Consider the following 18,070-nt stretch of genomic DNA (forward strand, 5'->3'; position numbering starts at 1 on the left):
TAAACAAAGAAAAAAAAAAAGACAATTTTCTGCAAAAAAGAAACATTAAACCTAATTTAGCCATAAGTAGACAAGATGAACATCATAGCGCTAGCAGTCATTGCTGTCTTAGAAGTATCTTTTGTCACGCCGGATGCTGGTGCTGTCTAAAATCCCACAGTTCTGACAATATCCTGCTTTGCTGAGTTCTGTGTAAAACGTAAAGGCAGCTAATTTTGCTATCTTAAGGAAATCTGTGGAAGAGACAACGACTGAGGTATGGAGCCGACTTCCTCTTGTCGTGTACCAATCTCACGTACAATGCATGCGCTTCAAACGCATTTCTAACAGGCAAAGGTTCTCTGCAATTAAGCGGTGGATTAGTTACATTCTAATAGGGATCACGTCTATTAAGGAGAGGGCGTCGCGTTACATTAGGAATCTAAAACCAGCATCACATGTTGCTTATTAACTCCACCCACCCATGAACTCCCCGTGTGTTCATGTGAGCGGAGAGGAAAAACCCAAGGGGGGAGCATGAATATGCAAAGAAAATACCTTGAAATACATCTTTACAATTTGAGGCAAACCATAAACTCTGATTGCTTGGGGTCCAAACATGAAGCCACAAACAAAGCTTGACACGCACAAAGAATCACTTGAATTCCCCGAAATCCATCTCAGTTTGGATATTTTTACTTCCCTTCTCCAAAATCGTACTTTTTTGTTTTCAAATGAGTTGCACAGGTTATATAGGCCACAATAACGGCAGAAAACATTTAAAAATGACTTATCTTGGTTTGATTATTTTCTTTGTACATCACAAAAACCTGCCAAGTAATCCATGACAATGTCACACCATAACAGTGAAGCCCCCTTTTCCACCACAAATGTCATTACAAAGGGCAAGTAATCCATGACAACATCACACCATAACAGTGAAGCCCCGTTTTCCACCACAAATGTCATTACAAAGGAGCCGTTTTCCCCAGTTGACCTCCAATTAGCCAACTAGGGTCTTGTGATGCTTGCCAGACACAGACAAGCACAAGATAGTCATGAAGACATTATGTACAGTATAAGCAAGTGAAAGACCATGAAAAAAAAAAGTCTGACCTGAGCTGATTGAAGCTCAAGTCCAGCCTTCTTGCAAAATCTCCAAAAGAGGCCCCAAGGAAGTCTGGGATGTCCTTACAATCGTGTCCAATGTAGGAAATCTGGAAAAAAAAAAAAAGGAAATTTCTCTCTAGCAGCAGTGATGGAGTTGATGAAGACACGTAAGACATTATAAGCTGTCGTTTTACATCTTGCTATTCGCAGCCACAAAAAGTGTGTTCTAAATAAAGTAATAGCATGAATAGCTTGGATTCATATGTTTTGATTTTGTTTTTCAGCGGCCATTTTGGCGTGCTGCAGCAGCACATGTCAACCACTACAATTATATCAATGTGATATATTAAAACAGCAATATTACTATTTTGCGCTTGTATTGGATCTCATCATAAATCCTGCGAGAGTGTCTTATATTGTGGTCAGTTGACAGCACATTTATTATTTCTAACACATTTATTCACTCTAAGTGCTTTCATACCGTCTGCATTAGAAATCATAAGCGTATGCTGGTTGTGTGTATTTGTGAGAATGTTACACTATAAAAGCATACATTTTAGACGTTTTATAAAGGTAAAAGTAGTATAATAATTAAGTCGTTTATACTACAGATTTTACACAGATTGATTTTCGACATTTGTTACTTACTTGAGGACATTTGTTTGGATGGTTTCGCTCCTGGTTGAGTTGAGTAAAAGTAAAGTGTTGAAAAGAACATTTGGGTGGGTTACTAAGACCACTTTTCATCATTTCTGCCTAGCTTTTACATTGACTGAATGGCATTGCAGATCCAACTTGCGGATAATGTTTTGGGCAGTTGTCAGTGTTAGTTTTATTTAACACACGACGACTGCAAACGTGTTTGGATTGTGCATCTCTTTAGATAACGATAATGTGGAATACAAGGCAAATGCTGTTGGCAAATTTTCGACATGGGGGAAAAAGTTTGAGACATTTTATAAAGTACATCTCGTTACCTCCTTGAATGGTTTTTAAAGCAATTTGGGGAGTCCCAGGAACCACTTTCAAGCACTACCTCAACTTGGACACGCCGTATTCCGTCATATTGAGTGGGAGGAACCTCCACGCGTGGTCACATGACAGCTTGCAGCTGAGACGCTGCACGCTACCGAACAGGTTGAAAACGTTTCAAAAAAAAAACACTCACTATTAGAACAACAACAAACACTTACATGAGTTCCATTCAAAGCCACCGGCGACTCCCTGCACGCCATCACCTCTAGTCGGAATGACAGTCCAGCAGCCGCGTGTTACTCTCGCTCTCTCTGTCAGTCAGTCTAATGATAAATGCGAAGATCCGTTCACGCCGGACAAGGCTGCCAATCGTGTGTTGTGGGTCCGTGATGCGACTAAAAGTTAATGCGGACTGTGTGCGGTGACTTTTTTTTTTTGCCGAGTTCAGTTAGTTGGTGCTTTCCGCGTGTCTTGATCAGCTGACCTGCGTGTGCGGAAATGTCCTACGCAGGCTGGCTGGCGGTGGGAGGCTTGCTGGCTGCCCGATTTATAGAATGCTTCGCGCCGCACATTGAGACGCCTGTTTTGTTATTATCACACGACGCTCCACAGTGCTGGGGGGCGCACAAAGAGACCGTTCAGTCAACTTCGTGTCCACTCAACTCAAAGTAGTGCACTGCTAAGTCGTGTATTGTACAGACTTAACACAATACTTCCGTTTGCTACTGAATAGCTGCATGCCAGCCAACTAACAGTTCACGTTAGCTTTAAGCTGACCAGCTAGCATGAGCTAATCTTTTTAAAAGACACGAGTCAGCTAATTCTACATACAAACAAGTGTTGTAGTTATGAAATAAATACTCTAGCTTTTGAACTTGATTAAAATGAACTACCAAGTGAAACTCGCCAGATGTTTGCTCGTTGATAAACAGCTCACATTAGCTGACAGCAAAGTAGCCAGAATGCGCTTAAATTTTAGAAGATATGAATCACAGAATTGTTCATATAACAAATGTTTCGTATCACGACAGTGAAATTATTGAACTTTAACTACCAAGCGTCACTATGAACTTTTTTCCCCAAAATATCCTAACAAAATGCTAAAATGCTAACCTGAACTACTGCGTTACCAATTAGCTACGTTATTTAGCCGACTCATGTTGCTAACCAGCCTGCATGAGCAAACATTTTAACAGAAATAACTTAGAGGATTACACATAGTAACACCTTTTGTGTCATGAAATACATGAAAAAAAAAACCTCTTGAATGTTATTAAAATGAATGACACAGTGGACTAGCCACTATTTGCAAATACTGTATATCCTGCCAAAATGCTAACATGCTAAAAAGGACTTAAATTTAAAAGGATAATGCTCATAATCCACATGTAAAGGCACAATACAAAATTTGAATTTTTTAACTAATGAGAATACAGTACATAGTGCAACTTTTACATGAGGTCAAGAAATGTAAAAACAGATAAGCAACAGAGCTAACAATGAGGACAGACAATGTTACTTAGCAAATCAAATATTCCAAGATTTTGACATGAATTGGGCATTTTATACAACTTTTGAATAGTAAAAACACATGAATAATCAACACCCCCCAAAAGATTGCCTAATAGCCTACAGATAGTTGGTCAATAGAACAGTATTTTTTTTAAGATGGCTAAAAACTAGGCCTGAAATGGAAAGAGAGGGAGACCAACTCCTGTTGGTTGTCATTTGGTTTTTTTTCCCCTGTGTTTACGTAATCTAATTATCAAGAGTTCTATTAACTGTCAATTTACTTTGGTGTGCTTAGAAGGGGTCTAAAAGCTTGACAGAGGAAAGAGAAACTTTGACAAAGAGGCTGTCATAAACAACTATGATCCTTACACAATTCAAACATCACAGTGACAATAAATGTCAGTTCTCTACTCGGGCTTTTTTGTACAAAATCCTGCAAGGTGATAAATTGGTCAGCTAGGTTAGTATTGTACATGATTGACAAGAGAGGAAGAAGCCCCCCTGCTACCTCCTGACTTCACCTCCCTCCTTCCCTCGTGTTTCTGTGACTTCTGACGTCACATAAGGCACGCCCACTCAGGAACAACTGCTTGCTGGATCCGGAGCTATAGGGAGAGCGGATTCACACTTACACAATACACACGTTATAACCGAAAGAGGGCTTTGTCAAATATGAGTAGGTTTTCAAAAAATACATATATGTTAATCTTGGTGCGGCGTTATTTACCTTTTTTTCATGACACGTTTTACAAGGGAGTTTAGTATACGAGAGATACAGGTAATGTCGAGGGACGTCGGCGTGCATGAATGCATGAATTTAAATTAAATAGCCTTTTGTGCTTTATTTTCCTTCGAGACTATGATGCTTGTCAGTGGGAGTTTGCTTCTTGAAATTGCTACAATGCAATTTAAAGTGTGGAATTTATAACCTTTTTAAAGTTATTTATATAGAAACTACAACGTTCTCACCCTTTGCATATTTAAAATTGATTTTGCATGTGAGTCAGTCATTAGCCTGTATTATTGGGATTTTTTTTTAAATGTAATAGATTATGGTTTCCAATGCTATTTGACAGGAATGCCGAATAGCGTGTGCGCAAGCGTGTGTGTGTGTGTGTGTGTGTGTGTGTGTGTGTGTGTGTGTGTGTGTGTGTGTGCGCGCGCGCGTGCATGCATACACAAGGCCATTCGTCTTGCGGGACAATAAAAGGAGAGTTTTTTGGGGGCCTGACACTGACAATTTATGGCTGCCCTTCCTCGCCCTAATAACTCACATACTGTGTCACGGACTGTCAAACCCACGCAGAACACAGCCACGCTGTTATCAATCACACAATTTTGCATATTGTCACACAGACGCACACTATAGAACACCCCACTCTCACAAAAAAACTGCCGGGAAGATAGTTGAAGTGTTTGCACTTAACATTTTATTGACGTGACAAATGTCATGTTTGTTTGCTTGAACCCCTGTTCCTCTGTATGACTGAATTTCAGTTTTAAGTAAGTCAAACTAAGTATAGGAGGAAATATGACATAACAATTGGACAAATATTTAATATTATTTGTTTTGAGCATCTGGGGGTTTTAGGTTTCGAGTTTTTTTTTTTTTTTTTTTTTTTTACTTGAAATACCAGTTGCTTGCAAAGTTTTCTTGATTTTTTTTTAGCTGCATGATGGTCCAGATCAAATTCTCAATTGGCTGTTATGACCTACAGGCCATAGTTCCCCCACCTCTAATTTAAAAACGAACACCTGGGGAGGGGGAAAGTTGACTATAAAGTGAAAGTTGTGGAGAAAATCCCTATATTGTTACTGCTCCTGATTTGTATATTAAAACGACATATGACAATATGTGTGCTGTTGTTTTTGCCTATTTCGGCTTGGAGGACCCCTACCCTGTCAAATTGTTGCATGAAACACACACACACACACACACACACACACACACACACACACACACACACAAGGCGAAAGTACAAATAAATACTTATATTTATAAATTAAATTAAATTAAATTTACAAACACCCAAAAATTTAATTAAAAGAACATTTAGTGGTTTTTCTATTGAAGAACTAACTAGTGTGTGTGTGTGTGTGTGTGTGTGTGTGTGTGTGTGTGTGTGTGTGTGTGTGTGTGTTCAGTTAGTTGTAGTAAAGAGGATATTTGCAGGTAACTTGGGATGTCTAATTAGATTTTGAAGTGTTATACATGATAGAAAAACTAAAATAGTGTTTAAAATAGTATTATTTTAAAAAGGTTAAATATATTTTAATTAGAACATTTCAGCTTTCATATATTGTAATTCAAATGTTGCATTTTAAAATGATTTCATTTGATTGTAATTAAAATAATTAGAAAAAGAAAAACGTTATCAAATGTCAACGTGTACCTTTTTCCCCCTTTAAAAATAAAGTTTTAACTTTTTTCCCCCCTGTGTGAGAGTCCAGGGCAGTTTTTCTCGTGGCTGTGCCTCTCCAAAACTTGACCTGTCAAGACGATTACCGCAGAGGGAGATAAATGGCAGAGGCGGGTTGCAATAATCATCGTTTTGTTTGATGTGACAAGCCTGATAGGCGTTGATTTACTTACAAACTGATAGGCTTTTAATTGAGCGCCGATGGAGATGAAAGCATTGAAAGGAATCCCCACCCCCACCCTTTACTCCCCTGAAGTCTCAATAGTGATTAGCCCTCTCAGCGGTGAATAGTTGGGAGCCGTTTTCTACTTTTTCTTTTCTTCGCACCACCTGACAGTCCATCGCTCTTCCTCTTTTTACACACACACGAAAAAGAAGCCCATTTTTTTTTCTTCTCGCAAATAAAACCGAGCCGACGTCAGTGTGTAAAATGTCTGCCTCTGTTATCTCTTTGTTTGAGTTGGCAGGTGACAACCATCTGCAAACACGCACATCCAATAACCGCGTCAAATATGCATGGCTATGAATTATGTTTCATATATTTGAATTAAGCTGCACCTTCTCATGGGGTGTCAAAATGCTCCACCGTAAAACGTTAGTGAACTATTTTTTTGCCCCAGCACGCATTCATTGACATAAATCAAATGGAGCATTGATTGACAGCCCCTTCTTGACAAATAACTGATTGATTGCATTGACTTGGGGTACAGGGAGGGGCGGTGAGGCTAGGAATAGAAATAGGGGGCGGGTTGTGCGTTATAGTGCAAACATGTGACATTTGCGTCCCCTCCATCACTTACTTTTTGGTCTATTCCTGTCAACGCTCGTCTGTTTAAGCAGAGAGTGGAGCGGTTGGTTTGATGGTTGCCAGGTGGCATAGGAGAGTTGGTAGCTGGACCTTGAAGACATCCATTTTGGGGCTTTTGCCGAAATCTATAGAGCCAATATTACACAGTACTGTACAGTAAATGTTAAATATATGTTTGCAGCTTAGATATACATTGTATTTGATGAAAAAAAATTCACATTTTCAAAGAACCCAAAGCCAAAAAATTATTTGAATCATTAAAATGTTGAGGATGTTAGCAAAAAATTAGCTTCCATTGGTCACCAGTGGACAGCTGGCCAAAGAGGTGGTAAACTTCATAAGGTGACGCAGAGAAAGGATTGCTTTTATCCGTGGTGGAAGTTGATAACGGCTAATTCCTCAAAAATAATTATAAAGTACCGAACTGCAGATAAAGAGCCGTAATGATGTGCATCATGTGTTTTTAAAATGAGAGTAAGTACTTTTTCAATGGAAATAGACAGCTATGAGGAAAGTAATCATAGGGATGTTTATAGTTTTGCAAAAATGGTGACATATACTCCAGCTTCCTTGCATTTCTGGTGTTTTTTTTTTTTTTAATCATCTTTAACCCATGTGTTTTACAGTAATGCTCCATGTTGACTTTTAGGACTTATTAAAGTGTTCACAGTATGAATAGAGGTTATTATTGTCAAAAAAATGAAAAGAAACATTAGGGCGGGGTATCCATGACTGAGGAATTTTCGCTGTTCACGTCGGGATGTTGCCACTAATTCTTCGAATAGGGTGCGTTCATTGTTTTCCAATGAAGTGACAGTTCTGACATGCATCAATCATACTAAGCAGCACTCAACAGGATGGGTTTGTTTCTGTCTTTTGGATGACAGTCTGGGTGCTTCTATGAAAAACACATGTCATTAAAAACAAGTGTACAATATTTTCCATTCCAGTGGAAAACCAAATGTGGATTTCCAGTGGAAATTTGACGTTTTATAGGGAGGCGGGGGTATGCCAACAGAGTATGATTTACTATTCTAATTTATTAAACACCTATTAGGAAAGTAGTACAATGTTCACCTGGTGTCTAGTGGTTCAAAGTATATTGCTCTGCTATGCTGGTTATAGGCATTTAGTATTTTACTTCCTGCTTAACACTACACTTTTATTTACTTTAATATCCTTGCATGTGGGTAAGGATGACCACAGTAATTGATGAACCTTTCAGCAATTTATGAAATGCTGGGAGAGCAGCAAAACTCAAATAATGAGCACTCTCGCACAGACTTGCCACCCACAAGGCCATACAATATGCACAGTGTCTTCTATACAGTTTGTGTCACAAATCATAACATAATTACATAGACAGAAGGAATTAAACAGTTTGTGTATCATGAGTCCATTCTTCATTTCAATTTATTATGCTGCTCCCTCTGGTGTATGCACCTCAGCCACCCGGGGGCAGTATAAAACAAACATATTAAATACATGAAGATGGTCACAACTACAACTAAGCAGTCAGCAGCAGTAATATTTGTTGTTTTTCGAGGAACATGTAAAATACAGGCCTGTGACTATTCAATTGTTTGTCTTCATGTGTTGCTGCACCGTTTGATCAAGTGCCCACTGCTTAAAGCTTTGTAAGTAAAATGGCATGGATGCGACTCTGGTTGGCTTGTCTGTGGAATGTTGCAGTGTGTTCGCAAAAGATGGTGGGATTTCATAAGACAAAGTTAATATGGCTTGTTTAAATACACAACAACTAATTGTCTTTCATTTGCATTTAGTTGTACAGTAAGTTTCAATTGGGACTGGCAACTAATAGCTTGAATGCTCCTTTTTGAAGAGTTGAAGGTGCCATATCGCTGCTCGTAATTCAGAACCGAAAATCCTGAGCATTCCGGCAAGTCGAAAAATATAAATCAACGCTCCCGATCTCCATATTTGCAGTCTGCAAATCATAAACAATCTTCTACCCTCAGAAAAGAGTTGGTTTGGTGCGAAAAACACGAAAAACTGCAAGGTTGAGGGAGGAAAACGAGTCAGCGTTACCAGCAAACAAATATTTAAAAATCTACCACGGGGCTCCTCCCCTCTTGTGGCGCTGACAAGGCGGATGACGTCACATCCCATTGACCCTCCAATCACCTCGGGCTGCCATTTGATTGGAAGGCGGCAAAGGCTTTCATCTCGGGACTAACTCAGATGCCTCCCCCCCTCCTCTCCTTACCCGAGTGAAAACGTCTCCCAGTCTCTCGTGCGGGACTACACGCAAGGAGGACGCGGACACGGACGCACACGGCGGAAACATCTTCTTTCCTCTTTCGCTGCTTCTACTAATTCCACATCAGCAAAAACAGGATTATTATTCTCAATCGCCTTGTTTTGATCGGTTTTAACCCTTATTGGCGGTTTCCTTCATGCATCTGAGCGAAGCCTCGCTGTCCACTTGGCTGACCATTGGGACATGAGCACGTCGCCCTCGGCGTCTGTCCTGACGAATCTCGGTGAGTTGAGCGCAGCCTGGGAGCAAGCCAGTCGTCGGGGAAGCAGCGGTAACGACGAGCCGGCCTCTTCTCTCTTCATCCACAAGCAGCAGCAGCCGAGGCAGAAGCAACAACACTCGGCGCCGCCGTCAGACCCGCTACGGCAAGCCAAGCGACTCCCGGTGAAGGTTTTGAAAATGCTCACCGCACGCTCGGGACACATTTTGCACCCGGAGTATCTGCAGCCTTTGCCCTCCACTCCCGTAAGCCCCATCGAGGTAAGAATAATATGTAATGGATGTGTCTTTTTTTTAAAGGTGGTAATTGTGTTTGTTTTATAAGAAAGAAAATGTTCGCCTGAAATCTTAAAGTAGCAATAAAATGACCCTTTCGTCTCCAGCTGGATGCCAAGAAGAGTCCCCTGGCTCTTCTGGCGCAGACGTGCTCCCAGATCGGCAAGCCGGACCCGCCGCCCTCCTCCAAGCTCTCCTCGGTCGCCTCCAATGGATCTAGTGACAAGGATTCTAAATGCGGCCCGTTGAAGATGAGCGACATCGGCGCGGACGACAAGTCCAGCTTCAAGCCCTACTCCAAGCCGTCCGACAAGAAGGACTCGTCGGGCAGCGGCGGCGGAGGCGGCGGCGCGGACAAGTCTGGTTTCCGAGTGCCGAGCGCCACCTGTCAGCCGTTCACGCCGCGCACAGGCAGCCCCAACTCGAGCTCCTCCGCCTCCCCCATGCCGGCGGAGGGCAAGTGCGGGGAGCGGGACGACAAGAAGGAGTCGGACTGCGGGAAAAGCGGCGCGGACGGCAGCTCGGCCACGTCAAGCCACAGCCGGATAAGCGTGAGTTGCGGTGGGATTAACGTGGAGGTTAACCAGCACCAGGAGACCACGCACGGCCCCAAGACTTCCACTTCCTCCTCGGCGTCTGAGTCCTCCCCGGTCACGTCCGTGTCCTCGGCGTCGGTGCTCGGCTCGGGGCTGGTGGCGCCCGTGTCTCCTTACAAGCCGGGCCAGACCGTGTTCCCGCTGCCCCCGGCTGGCATGACGTATCCGGGCGGCTTGGCCGGGGCCTACGCGGGCTACCCTCAGCACTTCATGCCGCACGGGGGCAGCCTGGTGAACGCGCAGCTGGCCAGCTCGCTGGGTTGCAGCAAGGCCGGCTCCAGCCCTCTGGCCGGAGCCTCCCCGCCCTCTATCATGTCGGCCAGCCTGTGCAGAGACCCTTACTGCCTCAGCTACCACTGTGCCAGCCACTTGGCGGGCGCGGCCGGGGCGTCGTGTACGCACGACTCTGCGGCGGCTGCTGCTGCCGCGGCCAACGCGCTCAAGTCCAGCTACCCACTCATGTACCCTACGCACCCCATCCACGGAGTGCACTCGTCGGCCCCTTCGTTCAGCGGACACCCCCTGTACCCGTACGGTTTTATGCTCCCCAACGACCCCCTGCCTCACGTGTGCAACTGGGTGTCGGCCAACGGACCGTGCGACAAGCGTTTCTCCACCTCGGAGGAGCTGCTCAACCACCTGAGGACACACACCGCTTTCACCGGAGCCGAAAAGCTCATCTCCGGTTACCCGAGCTCCTCCTCTCTGGCCAGCGCGGCTGCTGCAGCCATGGCCTGTCACATGCACATGCCGCCGTCTGGGGCCCCCGGCAGCCCCGGGACTTTGGCTCTGAGAAGCCCCCACCACGCATTGGGACTCAGTAGCCGCTACCACCCGTACTCGAAGAGCCCGCTGCCCACCCCCGGAGCCCCCGTCCCTGTCCCCGCGGCCACCGGCCCGTACTACTCCCCTTACGCACTGTACGGCCAGAGACTCACGACAGCATCCGCGCTTGGATATCAGTGAGCAGGGGAGATTAAAAAAAAAAAAAAAAGACTGCAAAGTTTATAATACAAAGAATGCAACTATAAAGACTTTTATATGAACATATGGGCGGGATCCGTGGACTTCAAACTGTATTTATTTATACGTCTGCTTAAAAAAAAGCAGGCTGCAAAATGGAACATATTTGAGCAAGTCAAGAAGTGCATTATGTGGAAACATAAGTTTAGAGCTAAAGTGGATCAGCGGAGCACACGCCGTTAGAACTAATTCAAAGTAGGCTTCCTCATTTCGATGTTCATTTCAAAATTGCTATGATTGTATTTGTTCTTATTTAAAAGGAAAAAAAAACAAAATGTCTCAACGAGAAAAGAAAAATAATTTACATGCATGTTTTTTTTGTTTGTTTTGTTTCTTAAAATTCAGAAATCGTCCACATTTGAAATTGCCGTTATTTTTCAGGTGTTTACCATGGGAAGAGAATTGGTATTTTTTTGTATGTATTCTTGGGGGAATAAGAAACAATTCTGTTACATATCTCCTTGTGCGTCATTGATTTGATTCACCACCGATGAGAACTGTGCTTTATTCTTTATTCTAACATTAATTCCGTTGGATGTAAAAGGAGTGTGTCGTTATCAGACATATTTTTTAAGCTTTCACCATTTGAAAAAAAAACAATTTAATAGGAAGAAGGATGCGCTATAAATTAAATATAAAAATAGTTACGCTATAGTGTGTGTGTGCGTGCGTGCGTGCGGCCAGGCGTAACGTCGAGATCTTATTTATTTGATACGTTTTGTGGTTAAAAAATGGAGGGGATAATTAATATTTTGTGAGGGTCGTTGTCAAAAACCTGGACAATATATTTACACTGTAAGTCGTAATATTTTAAGGGTGTGTATGAAGTTAATAAAACTGGAGGAATTTAACGGACATGAAAAAATAAAGGAACTCGCCCATCAGGTTAATTTTTACACACACTCACACACGTTCACTCACACACACACACACACACACACACACACACACACACACACACACACACACACACACACGCAGAGACACACACACACTCCATTGCGATATACTGTATTGCGATGTGTTTATGCAGATACGGCGCACTGCGAAATAATCGGATTTTAATTCAAACACGGCCATTTAAAAGCATTAAATGTGACTTACTTTTAAACCTCAAAAAATGTGCTTTTTACACAGTAAATAATTTTGGAAGTCATACTCAAACACCATTTCGAAGAACAGCCCAGTCAAAGCGCACGAACTCGACGCGAGGCGTGAAAAGTTGCGTGGGTGTTTTTTAATCTCACATTTAATTGTAATGACACAAGTACTTGTCTTAATTGCTGAAATTATTCTTCGCAGACTATCGCACCAGTGCGTCCTGTAAATAACAACGTGACGTTATGACGACCAAGGCGAGCCATTTCCATGTTTACACATGACCATGCCTGCGCTCGGAGGTCCCCGGTGGAAGGCCATTCATCATGCACCCCTCCTCCCGCCACTGTCACCTGAGGGGGGCAAAAGGAGGTGGTGGGGGGCGCAGGCACATGTGCGCATGAATTAGCGTGACTCCCACCTTGACTTGCCTGCATGGCCTCCTACCCGCACCGTATTTGTACAAACACACGCACACACACGCACGCACGGTGTCATGAGGATGTAAAACGCGGATTAAAGTGGATATTCACTTTTGTCCAGCAGGACCTTAAAAAGGCTTAGAAAAGACGAGGATTTACACTGAAGGGGGGGGGGGTGTCACTGGACACCTTATTAGGTACAGCTGCGTTATCGAAAGAGACTCAAAAGTCGAGCCGTATTAAAATATGTCAATGCAGGAGCAGTTTATAATGGTGTGGAAGCGCACAAAAGAAAAATAAGGTCACCGGAATATTTAAATAATATTGATAATAAAATAGGAGTCTGATAAAATGCGTTTTTACACCAGTGCCAAAATAAACTGTAGCCTACAAAAAGAACACACACACACACACACAAGAACATGTATATATTTTTTAAAAATGGGTGTGTTTGATGATCACTCATAAATACTTGACATTGTTTGACACATCGACAGAGACCCTGCATGCATAAATCCAGTTTGGGGATCGCCGTTGTAGCTTGTGTCCCTAATGATGTGGCGAGATCAAATTCATGGTCTACCAGAATATAAAAATAATAACTGTAACCCAAATTATGACTGCAGTCCTGTTCACCTCACAGAGTTTAGGATATTTTGATGGTGACTATTAAAAAAAAAAGGCACACCAACTGTTTGTTGTTATGACCAACAGTCTATTTTTTTTTTTTTTTGGATCATTTTACCATACTCCCAAGCTCACATGAGAAATCAGCATGAGTCGAAGACATCAGCTTGTCTTAGTTCTCCTCAGTTCAGCTAGCATCATAGTATTAATTCCATGTTTGGCTTTTTATTTGCAACATTAAAAAATAAATAAAAATAAAATTGCAACACTGTCATGCACACATCTGGACAAACCTCACATTGCATTACTCCAGGACATATTCCACAAGGGTTGACTTTTCTTTAGCTTTTTTAGTTGCAACTCTGAAATGATTGACAACGTATGCATAACTCACTCGACCCCAGTTCAGCAAGAATCAAAGTATAATTCCAACTGGCTTTTTTTAGACACTTTTTTTTTGAACGGACCACCATCATGCTCAGTGTTACGATAGACATCAACAGAAATTTGAAGACGCCTGCGTACTTTACTCAATTAAGGCAGCAATGCAGCATCAATTCCACAAGTAGAGCTTTTTTCTTGAGCTTTTTGCAACACTTTTGAAACTTAAAACATGAGATGCAGTTCACACGAAACGTCAACATTAAGGTTAAACATGTCTGCATATACCTCACTCGACTTCAGTTCAACACGTAGCTATTAGTTTTTTTTTTTCCTTTGGTTACATATCTGTTTGGTTTTGTTTTGTCATTGATATTCTTTCAGTTTTCTATAATTACTTTTTTATATGATATTTTATACATTTATTTATTTATTGGAAGATATAATGCTTAACAATAATGTATTTTCAAGATCAATGAACACAACAGAATGGACGTGGGCTGGGTGAAGACTTGGCCGCGGTGGAGTGATGGTATTTGAAGCCAGCCAGAAAACCCATTTGCTCTGTATGCTTGCCACTGGGACAGCCAGCTCGAACGCTGGCACAACTTGGCCAAACGGGGAAACCTGTCCTCGTTCTGGGAACCAGCACGGCAGCGGGTTTTGAGTCGTGGGAATTTGCAGTGTTTGCAAATAATCACAGACATTTTTGTGAGTGGTGAAATAAATCCCCACTCTCCTTCCACTTTGATTACAAAAAAAAGGCTACTGGAGCCTGGTTCCACTTGCCTAATTTTCTCTCCTTACCAAAGCTGCACATTCAGAAATAGAAGACAAATTAAATCAATTTCGGTGACGGACTAATTTCTTTCAGTACATTTCTTCTCGATTCAAAAGCACACGATTAGCAACTAGTCAACGTCTACATGACATTCTGGAGTGGTAAAGTTGGATAAGCCCGAACAGTCCCTAGTTTACACAATAAGACCAGGGCCATGATTTGAACCCATAACCTCAGAACTGTGACTACTACTACTACTAAGAAGAAGAATTATTTTAAGAACATTCCAAAACACAATATTATCCTTGCCAAAACTGTCAATATTTTCAGCCAGCTCAAAATGAACTCATTAGCACCCCCTTCCCCTGAAAGTAAGTAAAATTGACCCCTGACACTAAGTTCTGCTTGTACATGAACAGGAAGTCAATTTTTGTGGGAAGTTGCACACTTTTTTTCGGGATTTTCACCACTTCCATTTTTTTGTACTTGACCAAACACCCGATTCATTACCAATTCCGAAGCAAGTAGACTACCTTGTTTATAGGAATGCCTGTCAGGATGGCTCAAATGGTCTCAGAGGTCTTATATTACTCAGGGCTATATCGTCTTTTTATTTGTCACCCATAGTTCTCAAGTTTCCCATCTCCTTTGAAGTCTGCCTAAACTGAAAGGAAATTTCTTCTAAATTTGACACACCCCAGAACAGTTTTAACACAACCTTTCCGAATTTGAATTATTTTTAAAAAGTATTTAAAAAAAATTCAAAATCATTGTTTCCGCTCTACAAAACAGTGGGTGTGTCACCAAATGAGCTGAAACCATGCCCGGTTCAACTGTGCTTTTCCACACCGCAACAACTAGGCACCCGAAAGCGGCCTTGCTAGCGCAAAGCCTCCATCCACAAGCTAGCTACTGCAACACAAGTGCGTGCATTCGCGGCTGACAATGAGGAACCCTAAATCGATCGCGCCAGCAAACTATCCGAAGGGAAGATGTATTTTCGGGGTTTAGGCATAGCTAGCTAGCTGGCTAACTGTACGTCGCATTCGCGCCGGATAACCACTGATGCGAATGAAAGTACTCAAAACATAGGTGGGAATATTTATGGGCCCCATTTGGGCCCCCCCCCCCAAAAAAAAAATATGACAAACTATCGTGGTAAACAGCAGTTTACTACTTTATTTCCACAAGCGGCAACGACATCGTCTCAGTCTTCACGTTTTGAGCAATTATCTTCAAACATGTCTAATGTATTTCGAAACAAATCCCGGAATTCACTTTCTAGGGTCTGAAGTCAGTCCAGTACAACACTTGAGTGGATGAAGTTGAACATGAATGGGGGCTGCTTCCAAGAAACTCAAAATCAAGTCATCTGCAGGAAAGCTGCAAAGACATCTGGCAAGAGGGGAGTGGGTGGGATGCACGGGTCACGGCATGATTCACACTCTCTCTCTCTCTTGCTCACATACACACACACCTAACCTCATATTCAACTTTAGCACCATTAAATCAGATATTAGAGGGTGCGTGACATATTTTCATCTGTTCGAACAATTTCGAGGACTGTCAGTCAGTCATGACATGCAAAAGGCGAAGCAAACACACCAGCGCAGGAGCAATTATTATCTTTTTACGACATTGTTTTAACAGACAATAAAAGGTCAAAGCTATGAAGGAACCGGACTCTTTATGATCACTTGACATTTTCCCAGCCGCAATTATGTCTTACAATTACATCTTTCCTCTCTTTCATAACATTTGCACCTCTCAGGAGGCGCTGTCGGTGTGACGCCACTTTTCTTTTACACGCGCAGCTGCAGTAAACGTGTCGCTCAGGTAAGATGAGTCACGATCCGCTCAGGTGATTTATGGGAACGCGGGGTTGTCCTCTTTGTTGTTGATTGTGGTAATGGGGGTCATAAAGTGCAGCTTGTAATAAACACATGACTCTGCTTGTAAATGCTCCCTCATCTTCTGAGGATTTTTTTCCCCCTAAAGCTGCCTGTTATTATTAAGAGAGAGAGAGAGAGAGAGAGAGAGAGAGAGAGAGAGAAACAGTCATCAAATCCTCAATTTGTGCATTTGCGCAATTGATAAAACTTCCAAATTTAAACCACGTCATACTAGATAAATATCATTATAATTTATTGAAGCTCCGTTCAAAGGATCAAAGAACAAACTATTTTGCTTTTTCTTTGGTATTTTTACGACACTATTTCAAAACATGTCAGCATTATCGCCCAAGACCTCAGCATACCACATTTACATTCACAGGATAAATTCCTGTGGTTTCAAACTCGAGCTTCAAGTCAGGGCCAGGGCCTCAAATGAACGTTCCACAACAGGGCCAGGTTTTAATTCGGGGCTGGGAGCTCAAATTAGTGACAGGCACTGAAGACAGGATGAGGGTTTCAAACCAGCTGTAGGACTACAAAATAGCTCTCCAAGGCATCGTAGTTTTTTGGACATTGTGAGAGTTTCAAATTTGGGTTTCAAATAAATGTTTTAAAACAGGGCTAGAGTTTCAAGTTTGACTTAAGGTCTCAAATTGGGATTTCAGGTCAGAGCGGAGGTTACAAACTGGGTTTAGGGAATTAAACCAGGGTTCCAAGGGTTTTTGTGACTCTTAAAAAACAACAACAAACAAACAAGCAAAAACCTTAAGAGTGGTGGAACTGGCGGAGTGATTTCAGAGTGCTAACAGCAAAAGTTGTTACTTTCTGGTTAGCTACTATGCAAGCTTCATGCTGACACCCCGGGGGCACTGTCATTCCAGACGCAAACAAACTTAAGTGTCGTGTGAAAAGGCCCGAAGATGTCAGTGTGTCCTCAGTCCAGCGAACATCAACCGACGAAGTCAACCACCAACATCATCACTACGTCGTATGAAAAAAAGCTGAAATTTTCACCAGGATGAGGTCATCGTGTTCGCTCCATGTTCATCGGCATATGTATTTTAACACCCGATGGCCCACACCCACGGAAAGGGCATGCTGTTCTCATACTTTGATGTAAGGTCATGTGCCATGCTGACTATTAGCTCAAAGAAAGAGAGCGCTGCAAGATAATTATGTGGTCGACCGAAACCTATCCGGAATGAAATCGGCTTTTATGAATGCATACATTCACAAATGTATTATAAATGCGGTAACCTTCAAAGAATGCTGATCATCTTGTGATTTGGTAGCCAGAGATCCTCCTGAAACCAAAAGCAAAACATCCCTGCACTTATTCCTCTGCTTTTTTACATAAAGCGTACTAGTGACAGGCAACAAGCTCATCAGCTCGCTCGCTACTCCAGCGCACTCCATTAAGGTGCCAGGAATAAGGGTGCATTTTCATAAAATATCCTTTGTCAGAACGTGGAAAATGGGCAAATTATCTGGGCGCTAAAACACCCCGACACGGAGCGGATCCCAGAAGCCGACAGAAATGACCTCAATTAGGCTGTCGAGGCACAAGAAAGTGTCCCGCCGGCGCCCCGAGTGAGTGGCGGCGACAGATCAACCCCGCCACTTCTCGCCACAACACCTGGATGAGCGCTTTACACTTGTAAATTAAT

General features: G+C 42.5%; 2 protein-coding genes across 4 annotated transcripts in view; one reads left to right on the forward strand and one right to left on the reverse strand.

Annotated features, from left to right (window-relative positions):
- The window catches only part of lrmda (leucine rich melanocyte differentiation associated), a 232,905-nt gene extending 230,147 nt beyond the window's left edge, over positions 1-2,758 (reverse strand). Inside the window, exons 1-2 of the mRNA XM_019864363.1 lie at positions 2,283-2,758; positions 1,096-1,196 (exon numbers count right to left, since the gene is read on the reverse strand). Of these exons, the coding sequence (XP_019719922.1) occupies positions 1,096-1,196; positions 2,283-2,324 (143 nt within the window). The 5' untranslated portion in view covers positions 2,325-2,758. The remainder of the gene's footprint in view (positions 1-1,095; positions 1,197-2,282) is intronic.
- A 6,212-nt stretch (positions 2,759-8,970) lies between these two features.
- Positions 8,971-11,655, forward strand: LOC109512548 (zinc finger protein 503). Of its 3 annotated transcripts, none has more exons than XM_019864380.1 (3): positions 8,973-9,308; positions 9,395-9,565; positions 9,688-11,655. In XM_019864380.1, the coding sequence occupies exons 2-3, from the start codon at positions 9,485-9,487 to the stop codon at positions 11,140-11,142; spliced, it is 1,536 nt and encodes a 511-aa protein (XP_019719939.1). In that variant the 5' UTR covers positions 8,973-9,308; positions 9,395-9,484; the 3' UTR covers positions 11,143-11,655. The 3 variants fall into 3 exon arrangements, with proteins under 3 accessions (XP_019719937.1, XP_019719939.1, XP_019719940.1); XM_019864381.1 differs by having other exon boundaries at positions 9,398-9,565; XM_019864378.1 differs by having other exon boundaries at positions 8,971-9,565.
- Positions 11,656-18,070: the final 6,415 nt, after the last annotated feature.

This window comes from Hippocampus comes, unplaced genomic scaffold, assembly GCF_001891065.2.
Source record: "Hippocampus comes isolate QL1 unplaced genomic scaffold, H_comes_QL1_v1.1 scaffold57, whole genome shotgun sequence".
NCBI lineage: Eukaryota > Metazoa > Chordata > Actinopteri > Syngnathiformes > Syngnathidae > Hippocampus > Hippocampus comes.